Raw genomic sequence first — 18,621 nt, forward strand, 5'->3', positions numbered from 1 at the left:
TGGAAAAAAGCTGCGGCTGCTACATTGTAGCAATTCATGTGCAGATTCAGAGACCCTGTCACACACAGATATACAAGTGTCATATATCACATTAATCTGCACAGTCTCCATGTGTGTCCTAGTGACACTGTGCTGCAACTAAAATGCATTATTGGCAAATAAGACACAAAAAAGATGCCAGATGCCAGCAGAGTCTCACGCGACCAGGCATGCCAAGAGGGGCTGTTTGGTGCACTGCAGCAATGATGTATGATGACATATCTGTACATAGGTAGACCCCGTAGTCATTGAATAGCCTTGACATAAAGCAAATATACTGTTATAACCTGCTGTAATGATTCCACAGATTAAGGGCACTAGACCAATATCTGTATATATGAATAGGAATGAAATGCAGCACTGCATGTACAATATATTTTTGGTGTTTTTATGTTGAATAAATTTTGTAGTATGTAATATGTTTCTATGGTAGATCTTTCATATTCACATCCTTAGCCCTTTTTATAAATTGTTCTTCCTGTTGTTTATTATTTTAGGAATCAATAATCCCTACTAAGGAAAACGGGTTATGAATGTGTACATTTATTAATGTTCTCAGTTAGACTCATCCCAGTATCCTACATAATTGTGCGTCAAATACATTATATTTTAATGTAATTATTTCTATGCTGATCTGGCCGGAGGAACTGTGGACTTTGGGCCTAATTCTGAGTTGATCGCAGCAGCAAATTTGTTGGCAGTTGGGCAAAACCATGGCCCTCATTCCGAGTTGATCGCTCGCTAGCTGCTTTTAGCAGCAGTGCAAACGCTAGGCCGCTGCCCTCTGGGAGGGTATCTTAGCAGAAGTGCGACCGAAAGGATTGCAGAAGTACTACAAAAAAAGATTGTGCAGTTTCTGAGCAGCTCGAAACTTACTCCTAGCTAGCGATCACTTCAGACTGTTTAGTTCCTGATTTGACGTCACAAACACGCCCTGCGTTCGGCCAGCCACTCGCCGTTTCCCCAGCCACTCCTGCGTTTTTATCGGGCACGACTGCGTTTTTACACACACTTCCCGAAAACGGTCAGTTTCCGCCCAGAAACACCCACTTCCTGTCAATCACTCACCGATCAGCAGTGCGACTGAAAAGCGTAGCTAGACCTTGCGTGCAACTGCATAGTTTTATGTGAAAGTACATTGCGCGTGCGCACTGTGCATCATACGCATGCGCAGAAATGCCGCCTTTTCGCCTAATCGCCGCGCTGCGACTGAAAGCAGCTAGCGATCAACTCGGAATGAGGGCCCATGTGCACTGCAGGAGGGGCAGATATAAAACGTGCAGAGAGAGTTAGATTTGGGTGGGGTGTATTCAAACTGAAATCTAAATTGCAGTGTAAAAATAAAGCAGCCAGTATTTACCCTGCACAGAAACAAAATAACCCACCCAAATCTAACTCTCTCTGCAAATGTTATATCTGCCCCACCTGCAGTGCCCATGGTTTTGCCCAATTGCTAACAAACTTGCTGCTGCGATCAACTCAGAATTACCCCCAATGAGCCTACTCACATCACCTATGTCAACTTAATATTTTGTACTTTATTAATTGGTATAACTTATGATCCTACTTTACTATTATTAACTTAATACCAATTAGTAGATTTGTTTTATGAATTCTAGCACAGTATGCACAATAGAAAGATTATAAACTATGCTTCAATAGGGTTCAGTATGTTTGACTGCCAGACGGGATCCTGGAGGACACAATACCGATGCCGGAATCCCGATGTTTGAAATCCTGACGGGGCAAGGTATGTACGTTACCCCCTTTTCTCTACCCCCTAATCCTTACTTCCCGCAGCCTAACCATAACCTCCCCCCTTAGTGCCTAACCCTAACCTCCACCCAGTGGTGCCAAACCCTAACCCCCCCCCCTTCCCTGCAGCCTAACCTTAATCCTCCCCCATAGTGCCTAAACCTAACCCTCCCCTTGGATGGTGCCTAACCCTAACCCCCCCCCCTCCCCACAGCCTTATCGTAACCTCCGGCCCCCCACCACAGCCTAACCCTAACCCCCCAGGTGGCGACTATAGCCAGGCTTGGACTTGCCCACAAGGGTACAGGGGAAACCACCAGTGGGCCCCACTGCCTGGGGGCCCACCTCCTGCTCTAAAGATCAGGTTCTGGATTGTGCACTTGAATTATACATTATACATATGTTACCATATACTGGACTATGGTGTATTTTCTACAGTGCTGTTATTAATCTGGTACATTATCATGCATGCATCAGATGAATTTACTGTATATATTTATGAAGGGCCCCAGATGTTGCACTCTCTAATGGTTAGTCAAACCAATGAGGTGACAGGTCACACCCCCTCAGCAGACTGGCCACACCCCTAAACATGGTCCCCTACCACTGCATTCCCCCGGTGGGCCCTACATGCCCCAGTCCGACACTGCCTATACCTAACCTCCCCCCCCAGCCCAAACCCTAACCCGCCTGCTATACTTACGGTCAGGAAGCCAGCTGTTGACATTCTGATGGTGTCGTTATTCCGCCGTTGGTATTCTGACAGCTGGGATCCTGACAGTTGGCATCTTACTGGCATACCCTTCAATACAAGTTTAGGCAATATCTATTGAGCTGTGAGGTGAGGTACAGTAGTAATATGGAGGGTCACGTTAAACACTACTCTGGAGCCACCCCAAGAAGTAGAATTTATAAAGCTTACATTGCATGGAACCAGTTGGCTAAATTAGTAGTTTCCATACTGATAATAGGGCTGACATTACTAACAGCATCTATTTTACGGTACTGCACCAAGGGGGTCATTTCGAGTTGATCGTAGCTCCCAGCACAGGGCTAATCCGTCCCGCATGTCAGTGTCGCCCCCCCCCCCCCCCGCAGAAGTGCAAAGGCATCGCACAGCGGCGATGCCTTTGCACTTCAAGAGTAGCTCCCGACCAGCGCAGCTTTAGCGTGCAGGCCGGGAGCTACTCATCGCTCCCCATCCTGCAGCGGCTGCGTGTGACATCACGCAGCTGCTGCAGCCCGCCCCCCGTTCGGTCTGGCCACACCTGTGTTGGCCGGACCGCGCCCAAGAAACGGCGGCCAAATGCCGCCATTCCGCCCCCTCCCGCCCATCGACCGCCTCTGCCTGTCAATCAAAAAATCAGTGAGCGAATGGGTCAGAATGACCCCCCAAGGCCGGGCACTTGTGTTGCTCTGATATGTTCCACTATTGCCTGAAGCTGCAGGATGGATAGGCTGAACTTCCTCTGCAATGTGATCAGTTGCAAAGAGAGATTAAACAAAGTAATAAAACAGCTCAAACAATGTTGACACACCAGTATCATCATAAGATTACAATGCTGAGCAGGTGGTAATGTAACATCTCAAACTGACAATACTTCCGCTAGTCTACTTCAGACGGATTTCACTTCTGAGCAGAAACCTGCAACTCTTTACAAGGGCTATAAAGACAGTTACTATTCACAAAACATGACCTAAACTTTCAGTTTCCCATTATTTCAGCTGCTAGCCAATCAGTATTAGAGAAACACCATGGCAGGTATTTTACAGTATAACTCACATATCACACACCTGATATACACAATACAGTATAATTAAATAGGATTAAAGGTAGTCAGGTCAACCATTTGAAGTAGGGCACATAAAATACATAATGCCGCGTGGCTGCTTTGGAATGCCTTCTGGTGCATGCTTCATAGCTTCATAAAGCAGCTTGTATAGTTTACATACATCTGTTTCCACTTTTACATGGCTGAAAATCACATAAAAATCACAACACAAGCATTCATTCCTACTAGCCAGCACACATTTATGTTTCAGCTTTAACCCCAACCTTGCAAATTAATATTCCTGGGGTTTTAAAACAAATATATAAAAGAATATTATAAAATACATTTAAAAATATTTTTCCTTCAAACGTCAGAGAAATCTATGTAAAATAAGTGGGGAGGGGGTGTACCGTCCTAAAACAGCAATGTGCGGAGAGCCTTCAACAGGGCAGAGCTGCACTGCTTGTTTACTAATAGCCATGGGGCAGCTACTAGAGATGTGCCCCGGACCAATTTTGCTGCATATTGATTTTAATTTGGCTCCGATTCGTTGTCAGACTTTGGATTTGCCAAACCGCTGTGACTGGTTTTAGAGTTGCATTTTTTTTTTAAATTGACAAAAAAAATCTAATGTCACATAATATCACACAAATTTTCTTTATTAACCTCAATAACATTAATTAAGTCATTTCCAGTCAATTTTGACCACCTCACAGTTTTCACCAATATTGGCCAAAGGCTGCAGGGAGTTGGCTGGTTACTAAGTAACAGATCAGCGGCATAAACACACGGCAGTTTATAGCACATCTATGAAACATTGCCACAGTGCACTGGGGTACAGTGCACAGAACAAAGCAAACAATAGATACACATTTTGTCTTTTTTGAACTTGCAGCTTGGTTAAAACTGCATGGAGGCACAGGGCGTATAGATGCACAGGAACAAAGCGCACTAGGGTAAGGTGCACCAAACAGTACAATTTACAGCAGAGTGTAGCGCAGCACACAGCAGCATGAGGTGTGCCACCTATACACAGTCACTATACAACACACCTGAGCTGCAGTGTGGTCGGAATTGGATCCCCAGTGTTCAGAGCGGTCCGGATTCCAAGGAATTCAAGGAATCTGGACTGCTCATCTCTAGTAGCTATAGTGGGTACATGCGCCATTTCTATGGGGCACAGTGGCTTGGAAGGGGCCCTGGACACAGGTCTTACAGTTGCCAACCAAGTTCCCAGAATTACCTGTTGAGCAATTGGGCTTGACACGTTGCCAGGCCTAAATGGGGTGACATTCCATTTTCAGTTCAAATAATGTGTAGTGGATATCATAATGATAAGGTGTGTGTGTGTGTGTGTGTGTGTGTGTGTGTGTGTGTGTGTATGGGAAGGGGGGGGGAGGGGTGGCCTGAAAGGTGGCATAACCTGAGCTAGACACTAAAATGTAGTATAATATGAACTATGGCACTGTAAGGTGGCAAAATATGAACTAGAGGCACAATAATATGACATAATATGAATAGGGGACACTGTATTGTGGCCTAATATGAACTGGGAGGGGGCACTGTAATGTGGCACAATATTAACTAGATGCACTGTGATGTGGGGGCACTGATATGTTGCACTGTATGACGCGTGGCCACTACAATGTAGCATAATATGAAATGAGGGCACTGTGATGTGGCATGAAATGAAATGGAGCCACTACAATATGGCATTATGATAGTAGGATCAGTGGCGTAAGTTCGTCCCAGTTGCCCGGAGGCAAGATAAATATTGGTGCTCCCCCCTATTTCCTATAGTAAGATAAATAAATGTATGCATGTGTGCGTATATGCGTGTGTGTGTGTGTGTGTGTGTGTGTGTGTGTGTGTGTGTGTGTAATGTTCTGAAAAAAAATGTATATACTGTATTTATACATTTAATTGTCTTTTATTTTAAATCACACAATTCTTAGCAGTCATACCCAGGAGTAGAACCCATGACACTGACAGCAGACACTTTACTGATGGAGCTATTTGCTCCTGTACAGGAAGCATGAGAATTCTATCTATATGAAGTTACGTGTAATTGTCAGGGAAGTAACTTCATATAGTTAAAATTCTCATATTTCCTATGCAGGAGAAAACAGCTTTATCAGTAAGGTGACTGCATCCAGTGTAATAGGTCGTGGCTTCTAATCCTGGGTGTGACCCTTGTAAAATTGTATATTCAGTATAATAAAGAGGGTGTGATTTGTAAGGTGCAGGGACCAGTGAGGAAGTCGGCCACTGAAAAGACAGCGATAGATATCAATTAACTTAATTCAATGGTGTCACAGAATGGGAGGAGAGGTGCCCCCTTCAGAGCAGGAGCCCGGCGGCAGATGACTCCGTTGCCTCCCAGAGTTCTGCCTCTGAGTAGGATGCTTTAATACATTATATGTATTCGGCTACTGTATGGCATAACGTAAATTGGGGGCACTGTGTGACATAATACTGTATATATAGTGGCAGCAGTACTGTGTAGCATACAACAAACTAGGGCACTACTATGGGTTACAAAAAGTACTAGGGCACTACTATGGGGCATAACATTAACTAGGATACTACTATGAGGTATAAACTTAACTAGGGCATTACTATGGGGCTTAAAACAGCAGAAATGAAAGGTGTCTCTCTAGTAGCATTAGGGTGGGGGCCCTTCCTATATGTTGCTATGGGGCCCACAAAATTCTAGCTATTTCCCTGCTAATAGTTCTGGACAGTGTTAGACGAGCAGTGGTGTTGTGCTGTCCCTCCAGTCTAAACGTCACAGTGCATGCAAAGGGGAAACTCACAGGGAAAGCAGTATCATTGAAATACACCTGCATGTTTACAACAGGCAATGGTACAAGGCGGAATAGAGCAGCCTTGGATCTTTGGCTTTGTGAACTGTGGTGGGTAGGATGGACAATGCATCAGGCTAAGTATTTTATCTTAATATGGTGATTTTCATGTACTATATTTTATTTAAAAACTGCCAAACTCACGCTATTAAACAGTTCACTTTCTAGATAACAAAGTAACGTTGAGACCAGTCTCTTTTATGGCATTGTTATTACTGGCAAGCATTTAGAAAATCTATCAGATAACGCAGCTGTCATCTAGAAAACAAACATGGCTGCACACTGCCTGTTACATTCTCTGGAAAGTGACGGTATCGTCACACTGTGTTTGATATCCATAACAAAAGACAGATGTGTTTATACATCGCTAAATCTAGAATTGTGTTTACCTAATTGTGATAATAGGTTATAATTAAAAAAAATGGGCTTTCAGCTGCCTACCAGGACAATCCAGCAGAGTCCATTTGTAGCGGATGTCGCACTGCGGAACACAATCATTTTGTATCAAACAAACATTGTCATTTTTTGTTAATTGGAAAATAAAGCATGAAAGAAGGAAACCGCAATTAGTGTATTATAATGTTACCAGACGATTCTGCAATTCTAACACATCAAACCACTTAACCTAAATGTAATACAAAAGCTTTAACTTAAACAAAGCAATCACAGCCTGGGCAGGAGTCACACTATGGATTAAATCATAATGCACCATGTGAGTTTGGGATAAAAGCGTGAGAGCCAACATTTAAGAGCAATACATGCAAAATACATATTTAGTATGAGGTGTCAATGCACAGACAAGTAGGAGTTATTAGAAAGTCCATGTTGTTCCTATCAATCTGATTTAACAGGGTCTTTTGTTCCATCTGGTCTTAAATGTCAAAGAAGAATGAATATTTGTGGAGAGATAAAAACCTCTCTCACTATAATGCATAGGTGCCTACCTTGCTGCACCCTCCTCCGGAAGGTGGCAGCGTGGTAGGCTAAAGGGGGCGTGGCCGGCAGCAATGTGGGCGGCCCGGGGGCATGGTCGGTGGGGGAAGTGGATTGTCCAGGGGCGTGGCATCACGATTGCATCATCGTGGCCCCGTCTCTGCTAGTCAGTGCCAAGAAAACAGGCACTGCATAGCGGGGGGGCGTAAAGCTACAATGATGCGATTTACCGCAAATTGCGTCATCGTATCCCCCTCGGACCGCCCACTTCTTCTCTGCTGTGGGTGGCCGAGAGGGCTACAGGGGACTGCAAGCGAAGCCGGGAGACTTGCCCACTTTTCCAGGTAGCCGGGAGGGCTGCCCGATTTTCAGGAGCCTCCCGGACATTCCTGGAGGGTAGGCAAGTATGCTATAATTCAGGATGCACCTGTGAATTGTAGATAAGATGAAGTTTCTATTCATACAGATATGTTCCCCCTGATCATTGCTGCAATGCATTCACATGCATCGTGGCAGCACCTACACGCAGCCGGATGCAAATAGTTGCGATCGCACAATGCACTTCCTATGGATCTTGGTGAGACTATTCTCATGTGTTCGTGAACATGTGCACGTATCGCGTATAAACTAGTCGTACCCGTGAATAATCGTGGGTTCAATGACGATGGACACATCAGTGCATTATTTGTTGAAAGAAATTATACAATGCAACCCATTAATCACAGTCTGATACTGCTCCAAGTGTAATACTATTTGCTTTCAACGTACAATATGATCAATTGTTCAGGTTATTTTATTTGGTTAATATTCTCATTATTTGTTTGCAGGGTCACTTCTTTCCTATGATAAGTTGATATGGCACAGGATACAGGGCACGTATGGATCTATGCATTCCGGCTTAGCTAATACACACTTGCGCAGTAGAACTAGTAGCCTTGACGCGGGCAATTCTTTAAAGAAAAAAGAAAAAGAAAAAAAATATCTAAAAAATAAAACAATCATAATAATAGTATCAATATTGATAAAACAATGTATTGATCTTTAGAATAAAAAAACTTTATTTAAATAAAGCATTTTTAGAATAATAATAATAATAATAATAATAATAATTATTATTATTAATAAGTTAATTTAACTAGCGCTTTTTAGGACTCAAGGCGGTTTTCAATTAATATCCTCTGCTATTGCCACCCTGACATGGCAATAGTGCCAAGAGGACTGCAGTGGTATTTGTACCACTCTTGTTCCTGTTATACAGGCTTCACCATGCAATGCAGGTGAAACCCAATGAAACTTTTCTCTGTCACCAACCCTTTGATATAAAGGGACCACTTAATCATGAAAAAATGTGATGTGTGATAATTAATGATTGAACTTCTAGCACTTTTGAAAAGCTGCTTTTTCAGCAGAGACATCTTTTTGGAAGTGTGAGACTTTTCTCCTGCTGTTTGGCCCTTTGAGATTCTTTGCAGCCTGTCTCCAGCTGCGCATGCCCAGCATGAAGACAGGACACAAAGAGTCTCGGAAGACCAGAGAGGCAGGAGAAAAGTGTCCCATCATAGAGAAGACGGTTAGGTTTAGGCTGCGGGGGAAGGGTTAGGGTTAGGCTGTGGGGAGGGGGACTTTGGTTTAGCCACCCTCTGGGGAGCGTTAGGCTGCGAGGGGGGGGGGGAGGGGGCTTTAGGTTCAGGCTGTGGGAAAGGAGGGTTAGGGGGGTTGGAGATTAGGGCTAGTGTTCTTACCACCTCGGTGTCGGGATCCTGACTTTCAGGATGCCGCTGACTGTATTTGGAATGCCAGCAACCGCCGGTCACACATACCCTACCCATTCAAAGAGTACACTAATACATTTGCATCTGTGATTTTTTAATGCAGCGACTGTGCAAAGACAATGCCGCAGTCGCCTGGATTTGTATTGAGATGACCACCAGTGACTTTGCTAATCCCACCGACTATATACAATGATCATCAGTCGCAGATCAGTGGATTAACAGCTTTCTGAGTAAAGATGGGTTCCCCCTTGGGAGCCGGGGGGGGGGGGGGGGGGGTTTAAAAATTTGCTATGGTGCCCACAAAGGTCTAGTTATGCCCCTGGTTACAATGTCAATGGGTCCATTACTAATTAGTGATGATTGGACATGATAACTTGGGGGGGGGGGGAGTTTAGGGATGATGAATAGGCCACTAAAGGGATGTAGTATGGACCCCGGTAGTCAGAATACCGGTGCTGGAATCCCGAAAGCTGTCAGAATGCTGATGCCGGAATACCGAACGTAAGTATACCTGGAGGGCTAGGTTGCGGGGAGAGGGTTAGGGTTAGGCTGCGGGGGGTGGGGGGGTGGAGAGATTGGGTTTAGGAGGGGAGGTAAGGGTTAGATTGCGGGAAGTGGAGGTTAGGATTAGGCTGTGGGGAGGGTAGGTTAGGGTTAGGCTGCGGGCAGGGGAGGTTAGGAATAGGCTGTGGGGAGGGTAGGTTAGGGTTAGGCTGTGGGGAGGGTAGGTTTGGGTTAGGCTGCGGGGAGGGGAGGTTAGGATTAGGCAGCGGGGAGGGGAGGTTAGGCTGCGGGGAGGGGATGTTAGGATTAGGCTGCGGGGTGGGGAGGTTAGGCTGCGGGGAGGGTATGTTAGGATTAGGCTGCGGGAGGGGAGGTTAGGCTGCGGGGAGGGGATGTTAGGATTAGGCTGCGGGGTGGGGAGGTTAGGATTAGGCTGCAAGGAGGGTTGGGTTAGCCTTACTTGCATTCTACACCCCTGTCAGGATTTAAAGCAGTCGGGATGCCGGGGTCGGTATTCTGACCGCCGGCATCCTGACTGCTGGTATCCTGTACCCAATTCCCCCAAAGGGGGAAACTTTCTCCCATTAAATGGTATGTGGTCATTATATAGACATCCAGAATGCCAACATCATAATATCGACATGGTCTGACAGTCCATATTCAGGATGTCAACATGTTCACAATGCTGACATTCCACATGTCGACACTAACCTAATGTCAACACTACCAGAATGTCGACTAACACAGGTCCTGCTGGAACAGAAGACGACAAGGGGAGCAGACAAGACTGCACTGGAAATAAAAGCGTCAAAGGGGGGTGGGGGGATAAGGGACAAGGAGGACATAACGCTCAGGGTTGGAAGTCACGAGGGACCTGGAACAAAGTGGGCGGGAGTATATAACATCAGATCTTGTCATTCTTACATCACTGATAACATAAATTACCTTTTATATTCTAGCACAAGGAAAACAAAGTAGAGACTGGGGGAAAGAAACTACATAAGCAGATGAAGGGATAGCTATTTAAAAAATAAAAGTAAACACTTAATGAAACACAGAAATGTTTTTGTATACATTAAACATCATCCAGAATGCTGTACAGTAGTTTTGATGAAAGGCTTTGTGTACATAGGTTACAGTTACTTCTAAACGCCACTTTTGACAGTAAAGGATTGGCGGGGTGTGGTGCGGGGTTGGGGGTATTCTCGCCACAGAGGATAGTGTCTGATTAATTGTGAGCTGTCAAAAACAGTGTTTGGCATTTTTACTGCATGGCATGAGTATATATTTCACAGATTTAACACACAACATATTTCATACATTACCGTTTGGTTTATCTTCTGGGGGGCTAGAGAGAGGATCTTCTGCTTTAGAGATGTCATCACTTGGTGCTACAAAAATAAAGTCAAAAATAGGTTTAGGTTCTAAAACCATAGGATAGCTGCTTTATATAATTCACTGAAGATTATGGTGAGCTGCAAGCTGACGAAACGCTCTCCACTCTACATGACACGTGTTACCAATCATTATACTTCTTATACTTAAAAATAAAACGCCAAATGCCATATATATTTTAATAGAAAAAATAATGGGAAAGCCTCAGCTGAACTTCAGTATTGTGTGTTTCCTACTCACATACTTTTTTTCCATACCACTTCTTTTTCCATCTAACCTCTGAACATCATTATGGAAACAGTAATGCTTAAAAAGGTACGCTTAGAAAAAAATGTGTCACACCACGCATGTGCTAAGACACATGTACTAAAGCCATGATCGGATTAAAGCAGGGCGACATGGGCAGTCATCCCTGGGGCCCCCACACACACGGGGCCCAACACATATCGTCAGTCTGCTAATAGCTGCTTCTGAATGCTTACTGCATACAGAGCGTCAGTATGTATTCAGAAGCAGTGGAGTAGCTGGGAACGGTGGCATGGACCCTGCAGTGGCTTGGAGCGGCACAGGCAGCATACTTCTTTGCAGGTTGAACATTACGGATACTGACCACACTGTACTGTATATATTGTTTGACACACTGTATCATATAATGACTTACACCCGTGACAGTATTCCTGTGAACTGGAAATATTTAAGTAAAGTGTTTTATCCCACTGACATCTCGATCACAATCATTACAAACAGACCCTGCACCGGGACACAGCGCAAAGATCTATTGTATTGTACTATATTGAATCCTTGCCAGTTCCAGACGTAGCTGTTCTTCGCTGCAGCACTCCCAAACACCACCAACCCTTGGTGCACAAACACCTGCCTACTATTTTATGAGGTATATAGCTTTGAAATGATTTAGTGAGCCATGGAGAGATATGTTGTGAGAATATAGTGTTTTGGGAATCACTGAAATGACATTTGTTTAGCCTGATTGGCTAAATGTAGTAACCTGTACACCATCTGAAGACTGACAACAAGTAATATTAATGACCTTAGCCACACCCTCCTACAAATAGCTTCCCATGTGTAATACCTTGGGAATCAGTGCTCACGTCAGCTTCAGTTCTAATGACCTTCTCATCAGGATCTTCGTTTTCTTCTATTGAAGATGAAGGAAAGAAAATACATAATAATGCTATGTTACCACAACATTCTTGTGCAGCATCTGAAATGTTCATAAAAAACATTATATATATAATAAAATATATTCCTGATTTCTATAGTTACTAGTCCATGTATAATAGTGGCTTATGGTATTGTGCACCACAACCAACAATATTTGGCATAGATTAACCCTCGAATGCCTGCGCATGCATATGCCCCGCGATGCCAAACAGCGACAGAATTTTCAGAAATTTTGATCGCTAGGTGTACGCAAGCGGTTTCTGGGAGGGTGTGTGACATCAGCTCCGGCCCCCGATCAGCCAGTTTCTATCGCACTGTAGGAGTAAGTCCTGGGCTGCGCACAGACTGCACAGTATGGAGAAATCATTCAATGGTGAGTGAGTTGTGAACAGATTTGCAACTGTCCGCTGCCTGGCGAAGTTTTTGCACGGCGTACACATGCATTCGCACACTTGTACGGGGCGGGTTTTCACTCTCCCTGTGCAGCGACTATCTGATCGCAGCCCTCTGCAAATTTGCAGCACATCGATCAGGTCTGAATCGGGCCCCTAACTAGGACTGATGAAACGCACTGTGACGTAAACTGATATATATGTGCCCACTGCCCACACACTGGTGGATTGATCATGCCGCTGTCGCAAAACTGGAAATTGGCAGGATTCTAATTTAAACATTTAAAATGTTCATATTTTTTTCCCATATTGGCCAATCTTTTCTGACCCATATGTGCTATGAATTGTATGCATGTACGTGTAATTGCAGAACAGATAGATATGCAGCATTTATGGACATAATAAGAATTTACTTACCGATAATTCTATTTCTCATAGTCCGTAGTGGATGCTGGGAACTCCGTAAGGACCATGGGGAATAGCGGCTCCGCAGGAGACTGGGCACAAAAGTAAAAGCTTTAGGACTACCTGGTGTGCACTGGCTCCTCCCCCTATGACCCTCCTCCAAGCCTCAGTTAGGATACTGTGCCCGGACGAGCGTACACAATAAGGAAGGATTTTGAATCCCGGGTAAGACTCATACCAGCCACACCAATCACACTGTACAACCTGTGATCTGAACCCAGTTAACAGCATGATAACAGAGGAGCCTCTGAAAAGATGGCTCACAACAATAATAACCCGATTTTTGTAACAATAACTATGTACAAGTATTGCAGACAATCCGCACTTGGGATGGGCGCCCAGCATCCACTACGGACTATGAGAAATAGAATTATCGGTAAGTAAATTCTTATTTTCTCTGACGTCCTAGTGGATGCTGGGAACTCCGTAAGGACCATGGGGATTATACCAAAGCTCCCAAACGGGCGGGAGAGTGCGGATGACTCTGCAGCACCGAATGAGAAAACTCCAGGTCCTCCTCAGCCAGGGTATCAAATTTGTAGAATTTAGCAAACGTGTTTGCCCCTGACCAAGTAGCTGCTCGGCAAAGTTGTAAAGCCGAGACCCCTCGGGCAGCCGCCCAAGATGAGCCCACTTTCCTTGTGGAATGGGCTTTTACAGATTTTGGCTGTGGCAGGCCTGCCACAGAATGTGCAAGCTGAATTGTACTACAAATCCAACGAGCAATAGTCTGCTTAGAAGCAGGAGCACCCAGCTTGTTGGGTGCATACAGGATAAACAGCGAGTCAGATTTTCTGACTCCAGCCGTCCTGGAAACATATATTTTCAGGGCCCTGACTACGTCCAGCAACTTGGAGTCCTCCAAGTCCCTAGTAGCCGCAGGTACCACAATAGGCTGGTTCAAGTGAAACGCTGAAACCACCTTAGGGAGAAATTGAGGACGAGTCCTCAATTCTGCCCTGTCCGTATGAAAAATTAGGTAAGGGCTTTTATAGGATAAAGCCGCCAATTCTGAGACCCGCCTGGCTGACGCCAGGGCTAACAGCATTACCACTTTCCATGTGAGATATTTTAAGTCCACAGTGGTGAGTGGTTCAAACCAATGTGATTTTAGGAACCCCAAAACTACATTGAGATCCCAAGGTGCCACTGGAGGCACAAAAGGAGGCTGTATATGCAGTACCCCCTTGACAAACGTCTGAACTTCAGGAACTGAAGCCAGTTCTTTCTGGAAGAAAATCGACAGGGCCGAAATTTGAACCTTAATGGACCCTAATTTTAGGCCCATAGACAGTCCTGTTTGCAGGAAATGCAGGAAACGACCCAGTTGAAATTCCTCTGTAGGGGCCTTCCTGGCCTCACACCACGCAACATATTTACGCCAAATACGGTGATAATGTTGCACGGTTACATCCTTCCTGGCTTTGATCAGGGTAGGGATGACTTCATCCGGAATGCCTTTTTCCTTCAGGATCCGGCGTTCAACCGCCATGCCGTCAAACGCAGCCGCGGTAAGTCTTGGAACAGACAGGGTCCCTGCTGGAGCAGGTCCTTTCTTAGAGGTAGAGGCCACGGGTCCTCCGTGAGCATCTCTTGAAGTTCCGGGTACCAAGTCCTTCTTGGCCAATCCGGAGCCACGAGTATAGTCCTTACTCCTCTCCTTCTTATGATTCTCAGTACCTTGGGTATGAGAGGCAGAGGAGGGAACACATACACTGACTGGTACACCCACGGTGTTACCAGAGCGTCCACAGCTATTGCCTGAGGGTCCCTTGACCTGGCGCAATATCTGTCTAGTTTTTTGTTGAGGCGGGACGCCATCATGTCCACCTTTGGTTTTTCCCAACGGTTCACAATCATGTGGAAGACTTCTGGGTGAAGTCCCCACTCCCCCGGGTGGAGGTCGTGTCTGCTGAGGAAGTCTGCTTCCCAGTTGTCCACTCCCGGAATGAACACTGCTGACAGTGCTATCACATGATTTTCCGCCCAGCGAAGAATCCTTGCAACTTCTGCCATTGCCCTCCTGCTTCTTGTGCCGCCCTGTCTGTTTACGTGGGCGACTGCCGTGATGTTGTCCGACTGGATCGACACCGGCTGACGCTGAAGCAGAGGCCTTGCTTGACTTAGAGCATTGTAAATGGCCCTTAGTTCCAGGATATTTATGTGAAATGACGTTTCCATGCTTGACCACAAGCCCTGGAAATTTCTTCCCTGTGTGACTGCTCCCCAGCCTCTCAGGCTGGCATCCGTGGTCACCAGGACCCAGTCCTGAATGCCGAATATGCGGCCCTCTAGAAGATGAGCACTCTGCAACCATCACAGGAGAGACACCCTTGTCCTTGGAGACAGGGTTATCCGCTGATGCATCTGAAGATGCGATCCGGACCATTTGTCCAGCAGATCCCACTGAAAAGTTCTTGCGAGGAATCTGCCGAATGGAATCGCTTCGTAAGAAGCCACCATTTTTCCTAGGACCCTCGTGCATTGATGCACTGACACTTGGCCTGGTTTTAGGAGGTTCCTGACTAGCTCGGATAACTCCCTGGCTTTCTCCTCCGGGAGAAACACCTTTTTCTGGACTGTGTCCAGAATCATCCCTAGGAACAGCAGACGTGTCGTCGGAATCAGCTGCGATTTTGGAATATTTAGAATCCACCCGTGCTGTCGTAGTACTACTTGAGATAGTGCTACTCCGACCTCTAACTGTTCTCTGGACCTTGCCCTTATCAGGAGATCGTCCAAGTAAGGGATAATTAAGACGCCTTTTCTTCGAAGAAGAATCATCATTTCGGCCATTACCTTGGTAAAGACCCGGGGTGCCGTGGACAATCCAAACGGCAGCGTCTGAAACTGATAGTGACAGTTCTGTACCACAAACCTGAGGTACCCTTGGTGAGAAGGGCAAATTGGGACATGGAGGTAAGCATTCTTGATGTCCAGAGACACCATATAGTCCCCTTCTTCCAAGTTCGCTATCACTGCTCTGAGTGACTCCATCTTGAATTTGAACCTTTGTATGTAAGTGTTCAATGATTTCAGATTTAAAATAGGTCTCACCGAGCCGTCCGGCTTCGGTACCACAAACAGCGTGGAATAATACCCCTTTCCCTGTTGTAGGAGGGGTACCTTGATTATCACCTGCTGGGAATACAGCTTGTGAATGGCTTCCAATACCGCCTCCCTGTTGGAGGGAGACGTTGGCAAAGCAGACTTCAGGAACCGGCGAGGGGGAGACGTCTCGAATTCCAATATGTACCCCTGAGATACTACCTGCAGGATCCAGGGGTCCACTTGCGAGTGAGCCCACTGCGCGCTGAAATTCTTGAGACGACCCCCCACCGTACCTGAGTCCGCTTGTAAGGCCCCAGCGTCATGCTGAGGACTTGGCAGAAGCGGGGGAGGGCTTCTGTTCCTGGGAAGAGGCTGCCTGCTGCAGTCTTTTTCCCCTTCCTCTGCCCCGGGGCAGATATGAGTGGCCTTTTGCCCGCTTGCCCTTATGGGGACGAAAGGACTGAGCCTGAAAAGACGGTGTCTTTTTCTGCTGAGAGGTGACCTGGGGTAAAAAGGTGGATTTCCCAGCCGTTGCCGTGGCCACCAGGTCCGATAGACCGACCCCAAATAACTCCTCCCCTTTATACGGCAATACTTCCATATGCCGTTTGGAATCCGCATCACCTGACCACTGTCGCGTCCATAACCCTCTTCTGGCAGAAATGGACAGCGCACTTACTCTTGATGCCAGAGTGCAAATATCCCTCTGTGCATCTCGCATATATAGAAATGCATCCTTTAAATGCTCTATAGTCAATAATATACTGTCCCTGTCCAGGGTATCAATATTTTCAGTCAGGGAATCCGACCAAGCCAGCCCCGCACTGCACATCCAGGCTGAGGCGATTGCTGGTCGCAGTATAACACCAGTATGTGTGTATATACTTTTTAGGATATTTTCCAGCTTCCTATCAGCTGGCTCTTTGAGGGCGGCTGTATCAGGAGACGGTAACGCCACTTGTTTTGATAAGCGTGTGAGCGCCTTATCTACCCTAGGGGGTGTTTCCCAACGCGCCCTAACCTCTGGCGGGAAAGGGTATAATGCCAATAATTTTTTAGAAATTAGCAGTTTTTTATCGGGGGAAACCCACGCTTCATCACACACCTCATTTAATTCATCTGATTCAGGAAAAACTACGGGTAGTTTTTTCACACCCCACATAATACCCTTTTTTGTGGTACTTGTAGTATCAGAAATGTTCAAAACCTCCTTCATTGCCGTGATCATGTAACGTGTGGCCCTACTGGAAAATACGTTTGTTTCCTCACCGTCGACACTGGAGTCAGTGTCCGTGTCTGGGTGTGTGTCGACCATCTAAGGTAACGGGCGCTTTAGAGCCCCTGACGGTGTTTGAGACGCCTGGACAGGTATTAACTGTTTTTCCGGCTGTCTCATGTCGTCTTTTGTAAAGTGCTGACGCTATCACGTAATTCCTTCCATAAGACCATCCAGTCAGGTGTCGACTCCCTAGGGGGTGACATCACTATTACAGGCAATTGCTCCGCCTCCATACCATTTTCCTCCTCATACATGTCGACACAACGTACCGACACAGCACACACACAGGGAATGCTCTGATAGAGGACAGGACCCCACTAGCCCTTTGGGGAGACAGAGGGAGAGTTTGCCAGCACACACCAGAGCGCTATATATATACAGGGATAACCTTATATAAGTGTTTTTCCCTTACATAGCTGCTGTATTTATTAATCTGCCAAATTAGTGCCCCCCCTCTCTTGCTTTACCCTGTTTCTGTAGTGCAGGACTGCAGGGGAGAGCCAGGGAGCTTCCCTCCAACGGAGCTGTGAGGGAAAATGGCGCTTGTGTGCTGAGGAGATAGGCTCCGCCCCCTTCTCGGCGGCCTTTCTCCCGCTTTTTTAAGGAAAAACTGGCAGGGGTTAAATGCATCCGTATAGCCCAGGAGCTATATGTGATGTATTTTTAGCCATCTAAGGTGTTTTTATTGCGTCTCAGGGCGCCCCCCCCAGCGCCCTGCACCCTCAGTGACCGGAGTGTGAAGTGTGCTGAGAGCAATGGCGCACAGCTGCGGTGCTGTGCGCTACCTTATTGAAGACAGGACGTCTTCTGCCGCCGATTTTCCGGACCTCTTCTGTCTTCTGGCTCTGTAAGGGGGCCGGCGGCGCGGCTCTGGGACCCATCCATGGCTGGGCCTGTGATCGTCCCTCTGGAGCTAATGTCCAGTAGCCTAAGAAGCCCAATCCACTCTGCACGCAGGTGAGTTCGCTTCTTCTCCCCTTAGTCCCTCGGTGCAGTGAGCCTGTTGCCAGCAGGACTCACTGTAAATAAAAAACCTAATTTAAACTTTTACTCTAAGCAGCTCAGGAGAGCCACCTAGTATGCACCCTTCTCGTTCGGGCACAAAAATCTAACTGAGGCTTGGAGGAGGGTCATAGGGGGAGGAGCCAGTGCACACCAGGTAGTCCTAAAGCTTTTACTTTTGTGCCCAGTCTCCTGCGGAGCCGCTATTCCCCATGG

General features: G+C 46.2%; 1 protein-coding gene across 2 annotated transcripts in view; it reads right to left on the reverse strand.

Moving 5' to 3' along the window:
- Window positions 1–18,621, reverse strand: part of MACROD2 (mono-ADP ribosylhydrolase 2) — a 3,123,444-nt gene that overhangs the window by 58,488 nt on the left and 3,046,335 nt on the right. For both annotated transcript variants that reach the window (XM_063918531.1, XM_063918530.1), the window contains exons 16-17: window positions 12,125–12,190; window positions 10,965–11,030 (exon numbers count right to left, since the gene is read on the reverse strand). In XM_063918531.1, the coding sequence (XP_063774601.1) occupies window positions 10,965–11,030; window positions 12,125–12,190 (132 nt within the window). The remainder of the gene's footprint in view (window positions 1–10,964; window positions 11,031–12,124; window positions 12,191–18,621) is intronic.

Source organism: Pseudophryne corroboree, chromosome 4 (assembly GCF_028390025.1).
Source record: "Pseudophryne corroboree isolate aPseCor3 chromosome 4, aPseCor3.hap2, whole genome shotgun sequence".
In the NCBI taxonomy this organism is placed as follows: domain Eukaryota; kingdom Metazoa; phylum Chordata; class Amphibia; order Anura; family Myobatrachidae; genus Pseudophryne; species Pseudophryne corroboree.